The sequence below is a fragment of the Opisthocomus hoazin genome, chromosome 2 (genome assembly GCF_030867145.1).
Source record: "Opisthocomus hoazin isolate bOpiHoa1 chromosome 2, bOpiHoa1.hap1, whole genome shotgun sequence".
NCBI lineage: Eukaryota > Metazoa > Chordata > Aves > Opisthocomiformes > Opisthocomidae > Opisthocomus > Opisthocomus hoazin.
Genome location: NC_134415.1, coordinates 32688244 through 32707182, shown reverse-complemented (window position 1 = coordinate 32707182; position 18939 = coordinate 32688244). Strand labels below are relative to the sequence as shown.

Here is an 18939-nt window from a genome sequence, read left to right as displayed (position 1 = left end):
CCCAGTGTGAGTAAACTCAAAACTTTGACCAGAATTAAAGCCAGGTTACTTTGTTTGCTAGCAACCTAACTAATCTGAGGTGGGGGGAGAAGAGGAAACAAAACCCTCAGTTGGTCAACCGGAGAATTAACTGCATTTATCTTTAGCAGTGCAGATATGCTCTTCGACACTTGGCATGTCCTGGACCCACCTGCACTGCAGAGTGAACACAATGATGTGATGGAGCCTTAGAGATTACCAGTTTGCTCCTGACTTGTTACGGGGTTTGCATGACACAACCTTGTACTGTCTATAAGATCAAGACTCAGATGTACCATCATGTAGGAACACTGTTGCTTGAGAGACAGTCATCTTTCTGCAGTCCCTCAAAAATGGATTTCCTTTTGAAGAGGCAGGAGCTTTCATGTTACAGTGAGTTTCTCCCATGCTCTCCAGGCATCAAAAGAAGAGGGAAGCAGAGCACAGTCGCTAGTAGCACAGTGCTGAAGCAGACTGATTTTTTTTTTAATTTAAGAAAAAAAACAAAACAAAAAAACAGGAAGGCAAATAAAGTGCCTACGTATCCATCTTCCCTGTCTTCCATTCCTTCTGTTTGTTGGAGGCTGCTGAGCTTTGTGGCCTTTGCTAGGTGAAGAGGAGCTTCCTCCCACTTGCTCAGCGCAGGTCAGACCTGCTTAGACCCTTGTCTCCCTGCCAGCTGGGCTGATTGTACTGAGCGTGGGGATACTGTCCCTTTGTGTTTGTTGTTTGTCTGGGGGGTTCTGTGCCTGTTGCTAACATGGTGTGTTATTTCCAAACTCCTAGACAAACCACTGACCAACATGAAGATCCTGGTTCTTGGAAAGCTGTCAAAGAACAAGGAAGAGGTGAAGAGCATTGTGGAGGACCTGGGAGGAAAGATGACGACAACAGCCAACAAGGCCACCCTGTGCATCAGCACACAGAGTGAGCAGCCATGCCTTAGTTACTGGTGGCACTGGTAGCTGAACTGAGGGGATTACAGAGGACACATGTCCTCAGAGCTGTCTGGGGATCAGTGTTTGGATTAAGGGGAGTGTTTTGTGTGCGCACGTGGCCTTAGTGTGCTTGGAAGAGTAAAGACAGATGGGTACTGTTTGAGTTTTACTTACCTAGCATGTTAACCCTGTGGGTTGTGCCATAAGGCTCTGCTGAGTCTGCAGCAGCTGGGGCTCGGGACTGTATACAGACCATGATGGTGTGTAAGCATCTCTTGTTGGGACGGTGAGTGCTGGGAGCTGTGTCCATGCTGGCTTTGGAGAAGCTGCAGAGCTGACTATTGGGTGCCTGAGGGTAGTTGTTTTCTCTGCTGGCAACTTAGGGTCTGCTCTTGGTCCTTGTTAGAGTTGACGTGCAAACTGGCTGCTGAGGTAGGAGATCGGCTCCCACCTGCCAGGAGGTCCAAGAGGGACTGTACAGCCCCAGCCCAGCTCAAGGAAAGGGGTAGCTGGACCGGCCAGGTGAAACAGGAGTATTTTAGTGCAGCTGTGAGCTGATGGGATTTTGCTCTCCAAAGCACATAGTGAATCAAAAAATGATGGCATTGTGTTTCCATGAAGTGTTACAGAGCCCTGAATCATGGCTGGAGGGAGAGCCTAAAGTCTGAAACCTCACTGATGCTTTTTTCCCTCTGTTTCCCACCCTGCCTCTGCAGAGGACGTGGAGAAAATGAGCAAGAAGATGGAAGAAGTGAAGGAGGCCAAAGTCCGTGTGGTCTCAGAGGAGTTTCTTCAGGATGTGAAATCGTCCAGCAAGGATTTCCAGGAGCTTGTGTCACTCCACATGCTTTCACCTTGGGGTGCAGAGGTGAAGATGGAGCATGAGGAGATGGCTGTGGATGGGAAGTGCAGCAAGCCCCCAAGTATGAAGAGTGCTGGGAAGGTCAAAGAAGAACAAGGTGAAGAACAAAGCGGTTGTTTCTCCACAGGCCTGTTAAATGCTGTGCATGCACAAAGCAAATTTGGGTATAGTCTGTCGTTGCCCTTTCCTTGAGTTCTATGCCCTTTTTCTTGTAAGAAATTTAAATAATGAGACCTCAAGGCAAGATTAGCTTTAAGTACACATGAAGCTGTCTTCTGAGCTGGCTGTTGTTTCCCCAAGTTCAGTCTTGCTTCAGAGATCTTCTGTGCTGTATGTGCCCAGACTCCCTGACATCAGTCCAGGCTCTTCCTCATAACACCTCAGCTTCTCTGCCAGTGGGGTCAGTGTTGCGGCTCCAAGGAGTCACTGAGGCACCAAGACGTGACAGATGCTACCATGACCCCCAAGGGGTGTTAGCAAGCGAGAAGATACTGGGGTCCAGAGCAACAGGTCTTGGTTCTTCCTGGTTTAGAACATAACATTTTTTTAACAGAGGATGAGAAATATCCAACACCAGTGGCATTCCTCACCAATGCCATAGAGAACTTGCATTATTAATGCTGGGCAGTGAACAAAACCATCGCATCTGCTCACCTGTGTTCAGAACCCATTCTTCTCCACGTCTTCCAAGTGTAGGTTTCTGTCATACAATTGGGTATGTTATTGCCAGACTATCTCACAGCAATAGCATCTGCAGGGGACCTGAACACCCCCCACGTCTTGTGAGGTTTTTAAATCCCTCCTAAACACAAACATGACTTTTGTCTGCTGTGCGGGTGAAAAACTGATATGGCCCACTGCTTGGGGCCAGAAGGAAGCAGATAGATAGAATCTGGAGAGATCTTATTTTTCATTTAATTGGTGGGATGGGGGCTGTGTATTGGCTGCTGAAGCCAGGTAAAAAAAGCCTTTGAAGTCGTCATGTTCGTATACTGGGAATCTGATTTGAAGTCTCCTTAGGGTGATAATTATGCAAAGTGGGAATTTAAATGTTGATTCAAGTCAGACTGTGTTGCCTGCCTAGGGAAAAAATTAACTCTCTCTCTCGCTGCAGGACCTAGCAAGTCTGAAAAGAAAATGAAGCTAACAGTTAAGGGTGGAGCAGCAGTAGATCCTGATTCTGGTGAGTGATAACAATTGCTGCATCTGCACCATACACAGTCTTCAGGATGTGAGATCACTTGCAAAATGTTTTTCTGTGAAAGGATAAGGGTTCTGTAAAAGGAACCTGAATTTTTAAACCATTTTTTTTTCTTGCTGTCGAAGGATATTGATTCACATCCAAAGCTGGATACTCCAGGGTTTGCTAGTGCAACTTTCAGAAGGACCTCTTAACCTAAGGTGTGCACCTTGCTCAGCTTCAGGAGCATCTGTCAGTGGGTTGAAGAAGGGCCCAGCCAGCTAGAGACCAGAGGTCTGGTAATGAGCATCTGCCCCTGGATCCTCTGGAGGGCAGCTGATGCTAGTTTCCAAACCTATGGTACACAGACATTGTTCTGAGAACTCATACTGCTTTGGTTTTTCAGTCTATTTGCTGACATGACACCTGCAGAGCTGTCTCTGGAGAATTCCTTCAGGCAGTCATGCAGTGTTAAATACTAGGTTTTAGATGGTACTTTTGATATATCAAAAGTTATTTTTTTTTCTCCAGTTAGGATTGATGTTCACTCCAGTGTATCTAAAGGTGTGTGCTCACAATTTATTAAAAAGAAAACATGCTTTAAGTAGTTTTGAATGAGCACGTGATCAACGTTTTTGTGGTATTTTTGTTAAGAGTTGCACTACTTCATGAAACATTTGGGTGAATGCAAATGCAGGAAGGAGACCTAAAATGGTAATCTCCTCTATGTTCTAATTTGTTTCCTTTCTTTAGGTTTGGAGGATTCTGCTCATGTGTTTGAAAAAGCTGGAAAGATTTTCAGTGCAACCTTGGGCCTAGTAGATATTGTGAAAGGAACAAATTCCTATTACAAACTGCAGCTGCTAGAGGATGACAGAGAGAGCAGGTGAGTTTAGTTTTCCATGGAAATACTTTTGTTAATTTTTTTCCCCAATAAATATTGGATATTTGGCATCTACAAAAGCAAAACATGAGTAAAATGTCTTTGTGAGGAGGTATGGATAGGTATATTTACTTCAAAAATAAACAACCAAAACCGAAAAAACCCTACACCCCAAAAAACTCCCCCAAACCACCAAAAAGTCACGAACTACAAAACAGCCAAACAACAAACCACCCATGGAGAGATATCTGCTCTGCGTGGAGATATTTCTTTGTGGTGTTGACAAAACCTAAGATGGGAGGCAAGTAAGTTTGCGGAATTGGACGTGGTAGTGTTCATTCTTGTGTCCTAGGATGAGCGAGGCACGTACAGTTGGTGTCTTTAGGACTGGGTTAATTGGCTAACAGGAGGGCCACAGTGCTCTGTGACTGATGGCTGCCTTTGAAAATACAGCAGCAGAATTTGATGGAGATTGCTCTGTTTTAACATCAAGACCCCACATGTACAGTGAGCAATGTTAAGCATCTTTCTCATATTATCCAACTTATTGTTGTCTTCTAATGGCAGAGCTGTAACCTTGGGAAATAAAAACAGATTCTGGCGATTCTACTACAATGTAGTCCTGAATTGTGTCCCCTGAGGCTTAACAAAATGCAGTGAAATGGACAGGGGATGACCATATGTTTCACTTTCCAGTCTCATCAGACGCATGGCAGAGCTGTCCAGTGATTGCATTACTGAATAGATATAGAAAATGAGAGGATTCTTTAAAATGAAACTGCCCCCCCCAAGCACGTAAGGGACGCACAAAAATCCACGGAAGCCAGTGACTGTCGGCAGTGACCCTGGTTCAGCTGTGGATTTATTGCACTTTACTATGTTCACGATAAGCTTTTGTTGCTGGCTTTTGTATGTGGGGTTTGTATCTGGATCTGTGATTGCGTTTCGTGCCTGACAAATTGGGAAGGTTGATTGACTGTATCCCTATAAATACTATGGAAGCTCACCTAAGGTGGTGTCAGTAATACAAACACATACTTGAGTTACTTTTTGTTGCTCTAAAAATCTGAGCTCTAGGACTTCAGGCATAAAGATGCATTGCTTTTGTTTTTCAAATATATGACCATAATAGTCTGAAGATTTGTATTTGCGAAACTAAGACTAAAGAGATATTAGCCTCTCGTTTCCTATGGTGCACACGTTTTATCCTGAGGGCTGTAGCTCTGGTGTGTTAACACCAGGCATTTTTTCACATCAGTTCTTGAACATATGCTCTGCAGTGGCTCTTCTGTTGCTCTTCTGCAGTCACTGGTAGAGAAAGTCTTCCATGAAGTTAACGATATGTCAGAGGCTGATTTGCATGCAGTCGCATGGTTGTTGCAGGGTTGGTTTCATTAGAACTGCAATCTAAAGCCAGAGCATCTTATGTCTGTTCTTTTCGCACATTTTACTTCTGTAGATACTGGGTGTTCAGATCTTGGGGTCGTGTGGGCACTGTGATTGGGAGTAACAAGCTGGAGCAGATGCCGTCAAAAGAAGATGCCGTTGAACACTTCCTGAATTTGTACGAAGAGAAAACTGGCAATTCTTGGCATTCAAAGAACTTCACTAAATATCCAAAAAAATTCTACCCGCTGGAGATAGATTATGGACAGGTAACTCTGAAGTGTTCCTGTACCAAGTGGAGCATTGCTCAGCTGCTTTCCTCTGGCTGTTCTGTTAAGCGCTTGCTGTTGGATCACTTAAACCTAACAAACTAAATGAAGTGCAGGTGCAACTGTTGCATCTTCTCTGTGCTACAGAGAGAGAGCTGTAGGTCAATGAGTGTCATGCATTAGAATAGATGTGTTGGGAAACTAAGCAGTTTTCCACTGTCAAGTCTGAAGTCTCTTTAGTGCTCTTTCCTGTTTACTCTGTAATTTTAAAGATGTTAATTTGAACTCAATTCAGCAGCCATTTCACATACGTCCTGTCTGAAAACACCATTTTGTTTTATTTAAAATAGATACTTCTCATCTGTCTTCCGCATCCGAAATCCTCCCAAATGGTGAAGCAACTCCTCTGCAGCATTCTGCTTAGTGCACATATTGAGCAGGCAGAGAAAGAAAAAATTACTCGTTGCCAGTAAGATTTGGCGATTTAGACAGCTATGCTAAACAAGAATTCTTTTCCTTCTACCCAGCAGGAGTTTGTGTGTTTATTTAAAGGCATACCCTTAAACTATTTTCAGATTAGACAGTTGAATGCTGGCAATGGCTGTGAAGATACCAGAGAACATATTTTCAGGCCATTGCATTTTTCTGTGGCGGAGTTACCGGATGTCATCTTTGAGTACAAAGTACTTGATGCTTGGCTTTTTTCGTGGAAATTTGTATATTGCAACAGCAAAGTGTCTGATAACGCTGCAATGTACAGTGATATTCTGAAGCATCTGGCAGATGCTTTATTGGTGCAACGCGCTGTCCATGAAAGTATCTAGATGAATTGTGGCTAATTAATGATTCCTGTACTCATCTGTGACAGTTTTTAGTACAAAAACTTAGTGAAACTAGTTATTACATCTCTATTTTGTCATAAAAGCAACAAAGTAAACAGTCATTTTTTTTTCACATCAAGGTCTCTATGCAGCAGAAAGCTTGCAGAAAAAATAATTAATACTGTTGCTTCAGGTGAAGCAGATGCATACAGAGTTCCTATTCCCTTAATTCTACTTATATTTTACAGTGCCACCTCTTGATTTAATGTCTGCCGAATTACTGAATAGGTGGGTTTTTCAATTCACTGTGTTCCAAAATGTCAGAGTTATGTCCCATGCTCCCCATGAACTTCAGGCTAGTCATAGTATGCATATACTAAATTGAGTTGTTACCATGGCAGCCAGCCTGTTACTTTTATCCTTTGTGATTTTTTGCTAGTTCTGATACTACTTTTGCCTCCCAGGATGAAGAAGCTGTCAGGAAACTGACAGTGGGTGCTGGGACTAAGTCAAAACTTCCTAAGGCAATCCAAGACCTTATTAAGATGATCTTTGATGTCGAGAGCATGAAGAAAGCAATGGTGGAGTTTGAGGTGAGCACACACATTCATGTTTCTCACTTCTAACCCTCCTTTCTCTCTTTACATTGTACTTATACAGCCAGAAGCAAGTTCTTTGCAGTCCAGGGTGCATCATACTTCCCAAAAGTCTGTGTGAGTTTTGGATCAGCCTTAAAGTAAGGGCAAGAGTCTCACCAGCATTTGCCAAGCACTGGAAGTAGGAACTTAGTTATGATAAGTGTAAAACATAGGTGCATTCTTTGTTCTTCAGTGGGGAATGTCTGTATTGGCATCTTCAATTTACCAAGCCGGTGAGAAACTCTTCTGCTGGTCCTGGAATCGGTAATCATTCTATGTTGTGGTTTTTGGTTTTTTTTTCCCCAGTGACACATTCATCATGACCACTGTTTGCTGAATGCTTTTCAAATATCAACACAGCCAATTTTCTGGTGATGTGAGGCAGGAGGCACGTGTCTCTTTTGTGAGCAGTGAACCACATTGGGGGTGGGGGCGGCACTACCATAAATTTACATAGCAAATGAACATGCAGCTCAGATTTGAGAAAAGCTGCCAGCTGATACGTGCAGCAATGAAGTGCCTTGACAAAGTCTATGTTGTTGTATTTCTTGTTTGTTCTGATACCCTATTTTCATCCATTCTTTTTTCCTCCATACTTCTTGATCCATGCTTCTATCAAGCTTTCAGAGAGTGGTCTGGTAGATGCTGCAGTTGGTTTTAATGCAGCCATTCAAACTGAGTTAGTACTAAGTAACAAGTTTCAGTCTTCTTCAGCCAGCTTAGTTGTCCTGCTCTAAAACTTCATATTTAAGCAGCTGTTGTTTGCTCTCTGTATCAATATTTTATGTATCTACTTCTCAGAACAGGCTTTGCACTGTTTCATACAGCTTATCTCAAAGCTTTCAGATGGCTTGCCCAACATTTTGTAGTACCTTCGGTTAATTGTGTTCTGCTGTACCTTCAGTGGTTCTTTACATCAGTCTTCTAAAATATTAATAATTCTTTGTAACTGGAACTGGCTAAAGACTCTGAACTGATCATCATCTGATGTCTTCTGGCTTTGTAGAACTCTGTTTAAACAATGTTAATTCACACCAGCTGCAGATCTGTAGGAGACCTGGGATTCCAGATGGGCCTGTCTTCCTATTAGATTTATCTTCCTGTACTGTTGCTGTTGAACAGCTGTTTTCTGTTAGAGGAAATAATATTTTTCCTAGTTAGATGTTTATGTGCATCCTCTGAAAATGGCTGCTTGGTTCCTTTAATCAGCCTGATCTCAGATATTTCATTCCATCCAGGCACTCTCGCTTTGCCAAAACTGTAGCAAATTTTAGGTCTTTCTGTGACACAATAGATTCATCTGATGCATTTCTCTTCCTGCTTCTAAGTTAGCTTTCAAGAATTTTACCTCACCAAGCGTACAGTGGTTTATTGCAATTATCTGTGTCATTGCCCTACATGAAAAGGCTAGGTAGAGGGATGAGTCTACTCTAGTGCTGTGTGCTCTCTTGCCTGGGTAGAAGGCAAACATCTCCCTTGCCTTTCATGTCCTTCCTGATCTTTCAGCTAATAATTAGATAATATGGATGGATAGTACTCAACAAGAAAGCATTGACCCCAAAAGTTTGGGAGCTACAAATCTATTGCAAGTTGTTTTTCATTAGGTGACTAATCTTGGCTTTGTGACTCTCATGTCCCTGAGACACGATAAGTTTTGAAGCCTGTCTTCCCTCTTGCAGTCCATATTGGCTTTTCATAGTACCTGACTTTATGTATGCTTAGCTGCAGCTAAAGGGGGAAGTTCTCCTAAGCCCAGTACAGGGTGGAAATCTCTGTACAAAATCACTTCAGGGCTTTCACCCAGTCTGTAGGTCGGAAGAGCCCTCCGAGTTCAGCTTGAAGAGAAGATTTGCATGAAGCGGGGTTTCCTAGCCCAATATGGAATACATAATATGGAATTTATCCAGTCGGTATGTGATATACATGGTTTCATAGGATCTCCTGTCCTTGAGCTGAATCTTAAACCCATCAAGTTAAGTAAAAGCTAGTTTAACCTGCAGGGTGTACGGTGACTACTGTCAAGAGTCCATTGTGTGTATGATCTTTGTAAGAGACTTGTCACTGTTTAGAGCAGGGCAGCAATAAACAGAGTGGCATATGCTTGCTATTAACCAGGACAGACTACATTGGACTTGACTTTTGTCAAACATTTTTGCATTCAGATGGTCCTTAATTATGGAAGGATTTAGTGCAAATCCAAAACTCCCAAGATCTAGCTCTAGACAAACAAAAGCAATATATAAATTAAATCAGCAGGCAACCAAGACATCGCTTTTAACTTAGTGGCTTTTTTTCTTTTGTTTTTCATCAATGAATACAAAGCAGCCTATAACCTCTTTGTGTTCGAGCCTTTGTAATTGTAGGGTAAAGTTGGAGGAAGGTGTCTAGGTTGTACCTCGAGACACAAATGATCTTATGAACAAAAATTATTTCATTCAGTTTGCTTCTTTGCCAGCCTGAAATGGATGGTTACTGAGGTGACTGAGGAATCCATCTGGCACCAGGTCAATATTAAACTTCTAGCCAGACACTTAGTACCCTGTTTTTGTGTTGCCCTAGCGTGCATGCTTAGTTTCCTATTGCAGTATTCCTTTGTTTATAGGATGTCTTCTCAGCAGTGTGCACTGTCCTTCTGACATCATTCCTCGATCCACAGAGATTAATACCAAGTCTGAAATGTTTCCGTTCTTCGTGTGGTCTGTCCTACCAGGATGGAGAGATTTGTTCGCTAGAAACTAGAGAGGGAATGCTGAAGTGGTTTCAGTGTAGTGAAATCCTGTTTTAATCATTTAAATCTTCATCAGATTGACCTTCAGAAGATGCCATTGGGAAAATTGAGCAAGCGACAGATCCAGAGCGCATACTCCATCCTCAATGAGGTTCAGCAGGTGAGCATGAAAGAGATGTTGGAGCAAGGTGGGAATTCAGAAGTTGTCCTGGGTGCAGAGTGGACTGAATGCTGAGCTGTGTGAATGAAGATCTGTGCTCTCTTGCTGGAGAAGAGGATGTGGCTTCCATGGGTGACTAGTTAGTTGTCTTTGCTGTTCTACCGGTTTGGGCAGTACTTGTGTCTTTCATACTTTTTGTAGCACAAACTTGAGGCTGAGTCAGACATAAATGGCAGTTGAGCAAATGAATCTGGTGTCTTGAATCTAGTAGCGAGCTGATGTTTCCACCCCAGAGAAGTCTGTCTGAGGATGAGAATAAAGGCTGACACAGGAAGCGGTCTGGCTTGATGACATTACTGTATTTACGCATCACGATCTGGACCATTCCAAGAATCACTATGTAGTATTGCCTGAATAGCTTGCAAAAGTGTACTGCCATGCCCCATTTTTTGTGACGGGCTCCATGGCAAAGCATAGATATGGGGAGTTTTACTTCAGTTGTTAAAGTAGATCAGGACCTTGCCAAGGACAGGCACCCCTTCCATATCCAGAAGCCTTTATTTTGCCTTCCAGAAACATAATCCCCATTAGATTTTTCTTATACCAAAAACTCTGTGTATTTCTGTGCAAGTACTGTTACTTACTGGAAAACAATGAAATAGAATTGCGGTTTTTAGTTCTGTGAGAGTTTCACCATTAATGCTACTTGTATTGCTGCTTCTGTGTATTAGTCCTCAAGTATCTTGTATGTGTCTATTGCTATGGAGACTTAATCTTACTCAGTAATTTTCTTTGGTGCTTGTTGTCTTTCTAGGCAGTGTCTGACAGTGGTTCAGAATCCCAGATCTTGGACCTCTCCAACCGCTTCTATACTCTGATTCCTCATGACTTTGGGATGAAGAAACCACCTCTCCTAAATAACTTGGAATACATTCAGGTATTGACTGGAAACCGTGTGTTGTTTGCAGGCAACACGTCTGGTATGAGACATTTAACACTGAATTTGTGAGGTTTTAAGACTTTAACTTCATGCTTTCATGAGGTTAAGCTTGTTTTTCTTCAGAAAATCTTTTTATTTCTTGGTTTCTGTGCATATATGTTTGTATACATACAAATAATTATATATAAAAGGTATTAGAAGATATATGTTATAGATTATGGTCTATTTATGTATATGTGTGTGTATTTTAATATATTTAAGTTTGGGTTTTTTTTTTAAAAAAGGCAGGGTTGTGTGGCCAGTGATTCACATATACTTTTATAATTTGGGGTATTCCAGAGTTACTCTGAACACGTCAAAGGCACAAAGAAAATAACCTCTTTAAATTCTTCAGGCTAAAGTGCAGATGTTGGACAACTTGCTTGATATTGAGGTTGCTTACAGCCTTCTCAGAGGTGGAAATGAGGATGGAGATAAAGACCCGATTGACATCAACTATGAAAAACTTCGAACTGATATTAAGGTAAAGGAAATAAACAGAAGTCAATGACTGTGAATACAAGCTGATGTTCTGTTAGTTTGGAGTATAACAGATCACCTAAACTGTAATTGGACAAATGTATTGGCATGAGTTAAGTGAAGGGCCACTGAGATGATTAAGGGACCGGAGCATGTGTTGCACGAGGAGATGCTGAAAGAGCTAGGGCTTTTTAACCTGGAGAAGAGAAGGCTCATGAGATATCTTATCAATGTCTATAAATACCTGATGGGGGAAGGGAGTAAAGAAGTCAGACTCTTCTTAGTGGTTTCCAGGGACGTGGGGCAATGGGCACAAATTGAAATACAGGAAATTGTATTTAATCAAAAGAAAAAACTTTTGTTGTTGATGGTGTTTGGTTTGGGTTGGTTTGTTTGTTTACTGAGAAGGTGGTCAAACACTGGAAAAGGTTGCCTAGGGAGGCTGTGGAGGTTCCATCCTTAGCGGTGTTGAAAGCCTGACTGGACTCAGCCCTTGGCAACCTCTTCTAGCTGACTCTGCTTTGAGCAGGGGATTTGGAAATCGTCTCAGTTTCCAGAGGTGCCTTCCTGTCTCAAATAGTCTGTGACTGAGTGCTGTCTGTATACCTGTGCATCTTCTCTAACTGGGAATAAATTTCCACCTAAATGATAAAGGAGGCTTAAACTGGGGAGTTGCAAGCATGTGGTGGATGCCATTATGTTATAAGAAGCCAGCTAAACAAACTTCTGTTGTTTGCCTCTTTGCAGGTTGTTGACAAAGATTCAGAAGAAGCGAAGATTATTAAACAATATGTGAAAAATACGCATGCTGCTACTCACAACGCATATGATCTCAAAGTCGTCGATGTAAGCTAGGCAATACTGGGGTTTGGGTTTGTAAAGATGGACTCTTCTAAGTCGACTTGTTTGCAGTTTCCTTTTATTTTTGAGTAGCTGATCTCGTTTCCTTTGAAGGGGTGGTTTGATAGACCAATTCCTATTTAACAGGAAAAGTCTAGGCAGAGACGAGTCTAAGCTTCCTGAGGTGTCTTTGGGGATGTGTTTTTATTTTAATTTAATTGGCCTCAAAAAGGATGTGGGGGAGTAATCATCTCCTAAAATTGAGCCTTAGTTCGTTGAATGGTTTTTCAGAAAGCTATGGTCTCGTGAAAATGCAGAAGGGAAGGTGGAGAAGCAATCAATAATAAGTACTGTGTGATCAATGCTACCTCTTTTTTGCTAGCGTGGCATAGCAAACTGCAAATACTAAAAGCCATTCGGATCAATTTTCCTAGCAGATTAGTGTATATTCCAGACTGGATGATTTTTTTTTCGTCTGATTAGTTGCACAAAGGTAATGGTTTATTTACTTGGTTGTTCTTTTTCTCCTATCCCCTTTGAATTGAAGATCTTCAGGATTGAGCGTGAAGGAGAGAGTCAGCGTTACAAGCCATTTAAGCAGCTTCATAATCGCCAGTTGCTGTGGCACGGTTCCCGCACCACCAACTTTGCTGGTATCCTCTCGCAGGGTCTCCGGATAGCTCCCCCCGAAGCTCCTGTGGTACGTTAAACAGATAGCTTCTCTGGCTGCCTCCATCCCTGTACCCAGTGATGGCCACAGTTGGAGACAACCTCAATAGGAGAATTTCTGTGTGGGGAGGGCCCAATGTTATCTCTTGGAGTGCAGGCAATGTTGTGTGTCCAGAGTGGGTTGCTCACTGGTGTTCATGAGAGCCTCAGTTGCAGCTTCGCTCTCCTGGGAGCCCAGCCAGGTGGATTCAATGCTGCCTTTGTATTATTGTCCAAATCTTTTTTTTTTCTTTCTTTTGCTGCTTGCAGACTGGCTACATGTTTGGGAAGGGCATCTATTTTGCAGACATGGTATCCAAGAGTGCCAACTACTGTCACACATCTCAAGCTGATCCCATAGGCTTAATACTGCTGGGAGAAGTTGCCCTTGGAAATATGTAAGTACAAAGAAGATTTGCTGAATGTTCTTAATATATTGTGGTAGAAGGTGATACTAAAATTGCAAGCCTTTTCTTTAGTGTGAAGAAAGAGCACTTTGCATTTCTTTAGGAACAAGATTTCTTTTTTCTTGAAATGAGATCTGTTTGGTGGGGTAAAAAAAAAATTAGTGTTGCAGGTCTAGAATTTTGTACTAAATGCCAGTATTATTAAAATTAGTAACTGAGACAAAGAAGGAAGGCTGTTGAGTTCCAGAAGAGTAGAATCTAAATTAACTTTATATTAACTCACCACAAAGTGAAGCCTGGGAAAAAAAAAAAAAACCCACAACATTTTTTTCATCAAGGTGTAGTTTAAGATGAATGCAAAATGCTATTGTGTGTTCTTTGTGCTGTCCAGGTATGAGCTAAAGAATGCTTCTCACATAACAAAATTGCCCAAGGGAAAACACAGTGTGAAAGGTAAGCATTATTAGCTGTCATTGGTAATGTGTTGTTGATGGCAAACTCACCTTGTGGCACTCTGCTTAGCCAAGACAACTATAGTCATTTCATAGCTGTACTTCCTTTAAGAGTTTGCATAATGTTGCCCTGTAGTTGCATCTGTGTATGTGTACATGGTGTTTTGAGATGGGAGTTAGTACACTTGGAATGTGAAGACTGAAGTTATGTGTTGCCTGAAGTTCAGGAGGAAACTTTCATTTGATATTACACAAGAGAAAATGTAAGGTGCATTCTCCAGCTTCTTACTGGCTTTAATCATAACAATACTATGTCTTTCAGAAGAAAAGTGAGAGGTTTAGTAGATCAGAAGAATTATTGTTTAGCTTTCAAAATGCCTTAGAAGTTTGGAGAGAAGGGAAAAATCTAAGAATAAAAGTTCAGATGGAACAGCTGTTCTCATTACATTTCTGTCTGCGAAAAAGTATCAGTATATTGCACTGAAAAAGATTAGAGAAAAGACTCAGCTCTGTAATTCAGGCCAAAGAAATTGTAATCACGACTATCTTCTGTACCGAGATGGGAGAGCGAAGAACAGTAGCATTCAGTAATGAGTGGCTTTTCTTGAACTATTCATTTTGAGAAGCTTAAAAAAATCAGTTGCCTAGAATAGAATAAAATGTGATTTAGCATCTTTTTCAGTACATACTACTCTATTATGGATGTCAAATGAGATTTGTATTGAAGAGTTTAAAGAGAATAAGAATTGGCTTGTTATACTTCTCTGAAGATGCTGCAATGTGCATATTTTCATTAGTGGACCTAAGATATGAGAGCTATGTCTGGTCTGTTTTAGCTTTGATCATACAGATTAGACAATTAACAGCCAAAAGTCTAAAATTCTCACTTTTAATGTAGCAGAGTACGAGTACCATAAGTATGGTGATGCTGAATTGAATAAACAGGCTGTATCCTTTGTGTTCTTTTTAAGACACTTTTGCACTTGGTCAGCATTTAAAATATATGTTAAGTAATATTTGGCTGGCTGCATCATTCTCTTCATGTGCAAAGTCTGTGTTTGCCTTCTAGACTTGTAACTAATGTTTTTTCCCTTTCTAGGCTTGGGCAAAACTGCACCTGATCCCACAGCCACTACCACACTTGGTGGTGTAGAGGTTCCCTTAGGGAATGGGATCTCAACAGGAATTAATGATACCTGTCTTCTGTATAATGAGTATCCTTTGTTAGGATGTTGGCTGCACGCTGTGTTTTGAGTGTTTGCTGAGTTTAGCAGGACCTCGCTAATGTTGCTTGGGAGTTTTGGCACACTGTGTTTTGTTTCTTTTAGATCTGCTTTGGAGTACTGGCAGACAATTTAGAGTCTCTTCTCCAAGGCAGATGATTTTACAGTTGTCACACTTAAATCATCATCCTGCAAAAAAGGAAACGATACACATAGTGAATAGCTGTTGCCCTAACAGGAAGAGTCACTATCTGAAGGCATTGGAGTGGCCAGGCAACACTGGCCAGTAGTGTCTTGCCCAGAGATGAGCCAGGACAAGGGCAGGGGAACGCAGCCTGGGGTTTCACATAACTCCAGTCTGGTTTCTTCCTCGTGGTGCTGTGGCTGGCCAGCTTGGCCAGGAGGAGGTGGGGGAGCTAGTTCTATGGCTGGATGGAGTCTCTCATCACACAGCTTGTGTTCCTCAGACCCTTTGCAAGTATTGAGGTAAACCTCAGATGCCCATCAGAGATATAGCCATTAAGCCTCTTGCTAGGCAGAAGTGCCCTCAAATGAATGTATGCTCAATATTCATAAGAGGTCATAAGAATTAAGTGATGTCTAAGTTCCCAGAACAATCTCTTCACCACCAGTGAAACAAGTAACTCATAAATATGACCTCTGGGTTGTGTAGAAACTGTCTTCTCTCTTGGTAAGCTGTTTTCATCTTACAAGCAGTCTCAGCAACAGAACTCATGGCAATACTGTTTTTATCTTGAATTTTCTGAAATATAGCATCTATCTTGATCAGATGATAAAATATAATACAGTTAGTAATAGCTAATGGAGGTAACATGATGTGCATTCATTTTGGTTTATACTGTGTTTAGTCGAGATGGTTTTCATCTAAAATTGGGATTAGAGGTAAGTTTGAGGCCTAAAGCATTGAGAAACAAATAGGCGAGCTGGGACTGTCTTCTGAAAAAATAAAATGGTACGGTCGTAGAATGTGCAAGCACTGCCAACCAGTGTAGAGCTCTTCTCTGTGATTACAGTTTGGTTTTTTTAGCAGGAAATTAACAGGACATTAATGACTTTGTGCTGGAAGGTAGCAATAGAGCTACAACTATAATTGTAGATGCCAGGTATGTAACTGCAGATCTCATCTAGGCTACGTTGCTCCACTGTGTAGATAGCAAGAGAGATGTTGTGCAGTACAGCTCTGGCTGACAAAAAATAATATTCAAGATCTACAGCCCGGTATCTAAGTCAGTTCACCTGTCTGTCACTCAGGATTCCTGCTGAGCCATCGTTAATTCTCCATATGATTTAGTTGCTTGTTTCCAACTATTGTATAAAACATTTTCAGATTCAAAGAAAAGTAAAATTTAAAGATGTGTGGTTTGAGCTGTTAGAACTGCTGAATCACACAGGCATCTGTATGGTAATTTAAGTTCAAAGGTGAAGTTTGACTATGTTTTGAGGTTTTTCTGTGTTACTAATATCAACAACTGTAATTATTCCTTAACGTTCTTCCCAGATATATTGTGTATGATGTTGCTCAGGTAAATCTGAAGTACCTGCTGAAACTGAAATTCAACTATAAGACATCACTCTGGTGAACAGTGTTTAGAAGCCCTGGTAGAGTTATACTGTAGTTACACTATAGCGTTGACTTCTGACATGCTTGCGCATTGACTTCTCGTACCAAGATATCAAGAGCTAAACTGCAGAAGAGGTTACTAAATCCTATTTAGTACAACACGTAGTGAAAGTTTTATATAAATGTGTGGCAACACATGGACCTGAATTCTAATGAGAATGAGTACCTGGTTTTGTTTTATACCACTTCTGATTTGGGGGCTTTCAAGTGTTTCTTTTAATTGACCAAACTGACAAGGAAAAAAAAAAATCAAGCTTGTATTTTTAGCCAAACAGAGCTGGGCAACAGCAGGAGAAGGAACTTGAGGATGGTTGTGATACTTGCTCTGTTAAGGTTCCCTCTTGTCTAAGATACCCTTTTTCAGTTTTCATCTGAATAAATGATAAATGTGCATTTATTTTGAGGTAAAAAATAAAAGCTAATTTCATACTAACAGCTTTATGTTTCAAAACTTCCAAATTGTTTTGGTTTTGAGTCATGATTTAAATGTATTTGGTATAATGTTCTTAAACATGATATCTCTCTCTGAAGATCAAATGCCAAATATTGAAATCTGTAGTCACGTTTCAGGAAGTCATGGTGAAATGAAAATTTGGATTTTCCACTGAGACTTCTTCTGTCAACAGTTGGTGTGGTAAACATGGAAAATGAACTTGTGGCTGTTTGAATTTAGTATTAGCCCCAATAAACCTCCTTTAAATATCTACCTTCCATGTGATGTAAGTTGGTTGTTGTAGACTCAAGTCCTAACAAAGCCGTAAGTTGAGTTTGGGCTCGAGCTTCACTAATCATGAGCTGGAGTGCGGTGTGTTGCCACTCTGGGGGTAGTCTTGAATTCCCTGTCTTGAAACATCAATATAAACTAATAATTTCAATGATTAGTGATGTTTGTTAACTCTCAGTAAGTCGAGCAGTATGGCAGTACTTGACTGTACAGCAATATCAGTTCTTTCTCTTCAAAAATCACTGGTTTCCCTGAGCTGTTAGGGCAAGTTGGCTAATCCCCAGGGACAGCTCTGCATTGGCAGTGCATTCAGTATCTCCTCTGCTATAACAGTTCCCTTCCCAAGAAGGGACAGGTTATGCTCATTCTGATGGTTGCAGCTTCAGTCTTTGGTAGCCTGCATGGAAACAGCAGCAGATCCATTTCCTAAAACATTGTCATGTCCCAGTGCCTTTTGAAAAAGGACTTGGAAGCCAAAGCAGTTGCTTACAGTGCAGTTGTATCCAGGACCCCTGAAGGAGAGGAGGATGAGGAGTGGTAGATGGAAAACAAAGCTGCTGTCGGGGAGAGAAGGAAATGTGGAAGGACTGGGTAAGTTGCATGGCGTCAGGACAGTTCAACCAAGAGAATTGATTGAGGTTGATGCTAATGGATTTTGAGAGGAAGTGAAGAGAGTGGCCCTCGTCTTCTGGTTCTTCAGTAGCTTAACCAGTGGCTAATCGTTGTATTGCTTCCAACAGAAACTTTTGGTCAGCCACTTAAGTATAATCTCGTCAGTTTCTGAAAGAGAACACAAGAACTGGTTCAGTTCAGTTGTGAGGTAGTTTTATCCACACCCCGCCCCCCCCCCCCAAAAAAAAAAAAAAACCAAACCAAAACTGTTTACAGTTCAGTTTGGGTCCAGGAATTAAAGGTAGATGCTTTTGATGTTCTGTCACCTGTACCAGAAGTGGCTCAAAGTTCCCTTTGCTCCAACCTGAGCAGTGCAAGGAGCGCTTTATGATGTGTATGTGGTGCTCAATTATAATTGCAGTATGAGCAAGTGTGTCCCAAGCTGTTCTTAACGTTGCAAATGCAGCAGTAAAAGACATAAGACTTTCTGAAGAGGCGGCAGGTGCCTGTTGGGGACCGTAGGAGAGCCCTGGTATGACTGTCCCGCAGTGAAATCTGATGTGTGCTCAGGCACCGGTGCTGCTGTGCCCCAGCACAGAGAGCCTCTCCCCGGGGCCAGGCTGAAGAGCGTGGCGTGGTGACAACCACTGGAGGCATTGCTTTTGGAGTATGTGCACGAAGCGGAGCAGGGTGGATAGGTAGTCCCATTTCTGTCAGAAGTACTTGAAAGGAACGACTTGTCAAGACATTGTGTCCCATGACATCCTCTGCTTTTTTCAGAGGAGAGATGTTGAGGAATGACTTCTGATCTAAATATTAAACTACAGAAAGCAGCAATTTATAAATATTTAATAATTTTATCTTTATTTATCGTGACTGGAGGCTCTGTTGTACAATGTCTCACAAATGTTTAAGATAGTCCATGCAGTTTATATGAAGTGGCTAAACTGAAGGAAGCTAGCCCAGGCTTACTGACTGGCAGTCTGTAA

At 41.5% G+C, this 18939-nt stretch overlaps 1 protein-coding gene across 1 annotated transcript in view; it reads left to right on the top strand.

Moving 5' to 3' along the window:
* The window catches only part of PARP1 (poly(ADP-ribose) polymerase 1), a 33137-nt gene extending 15812 nt beyond the window's left edge, over nt 1-17325 (top strand). The window contains exons 9-23 of the mRNA XM_075413098.1: nt 805-945; nt 1673-1915; nt 2933-3001; nt 3752-3884; nt 5341-5536; nt 6822-6950; nt 9800-9883; nt 10698-10820; nt 11218-11346; nt 12090-12188; nt 12730-12882; nt 13161-13288; nt 13689-13750; nt 14849-14963; nt 16492-17325. Of these exons, the coding sequence (XP_075269213.1) occupies nt 805-945; nt 1673-1915; nt 2933-3001; nt 3752-3884; nt 5341-5536; nt 6822-6950; nt 9800-9883; nt 10698-10820; nt 11218-11346; nt 12090-12188; nt 12730-12882; nt 13161-13288; nt 13689-13750; nt 14849-14963; nt 16492-16573 (1886 nt within the window). The 3' untranslated portion in view covers nt 16574-17325. The remainder of the gene's footprint in view (nt 1-804; nt 946-1672; nt 1916-2932; nt 3002-3751; nt 3885-5340; nt 5537-6821; nt 6951-9799; nt 9884-10697; nt 10821-11217; nt 11347-12089; nt 12189-12729; nt 12883-13160; nt 13289-13688; nt 13751-14848; nt 14964-16491) is intronic.
* Nucleotides 17326-18939: the final 1614 nt, after the last annotated feature.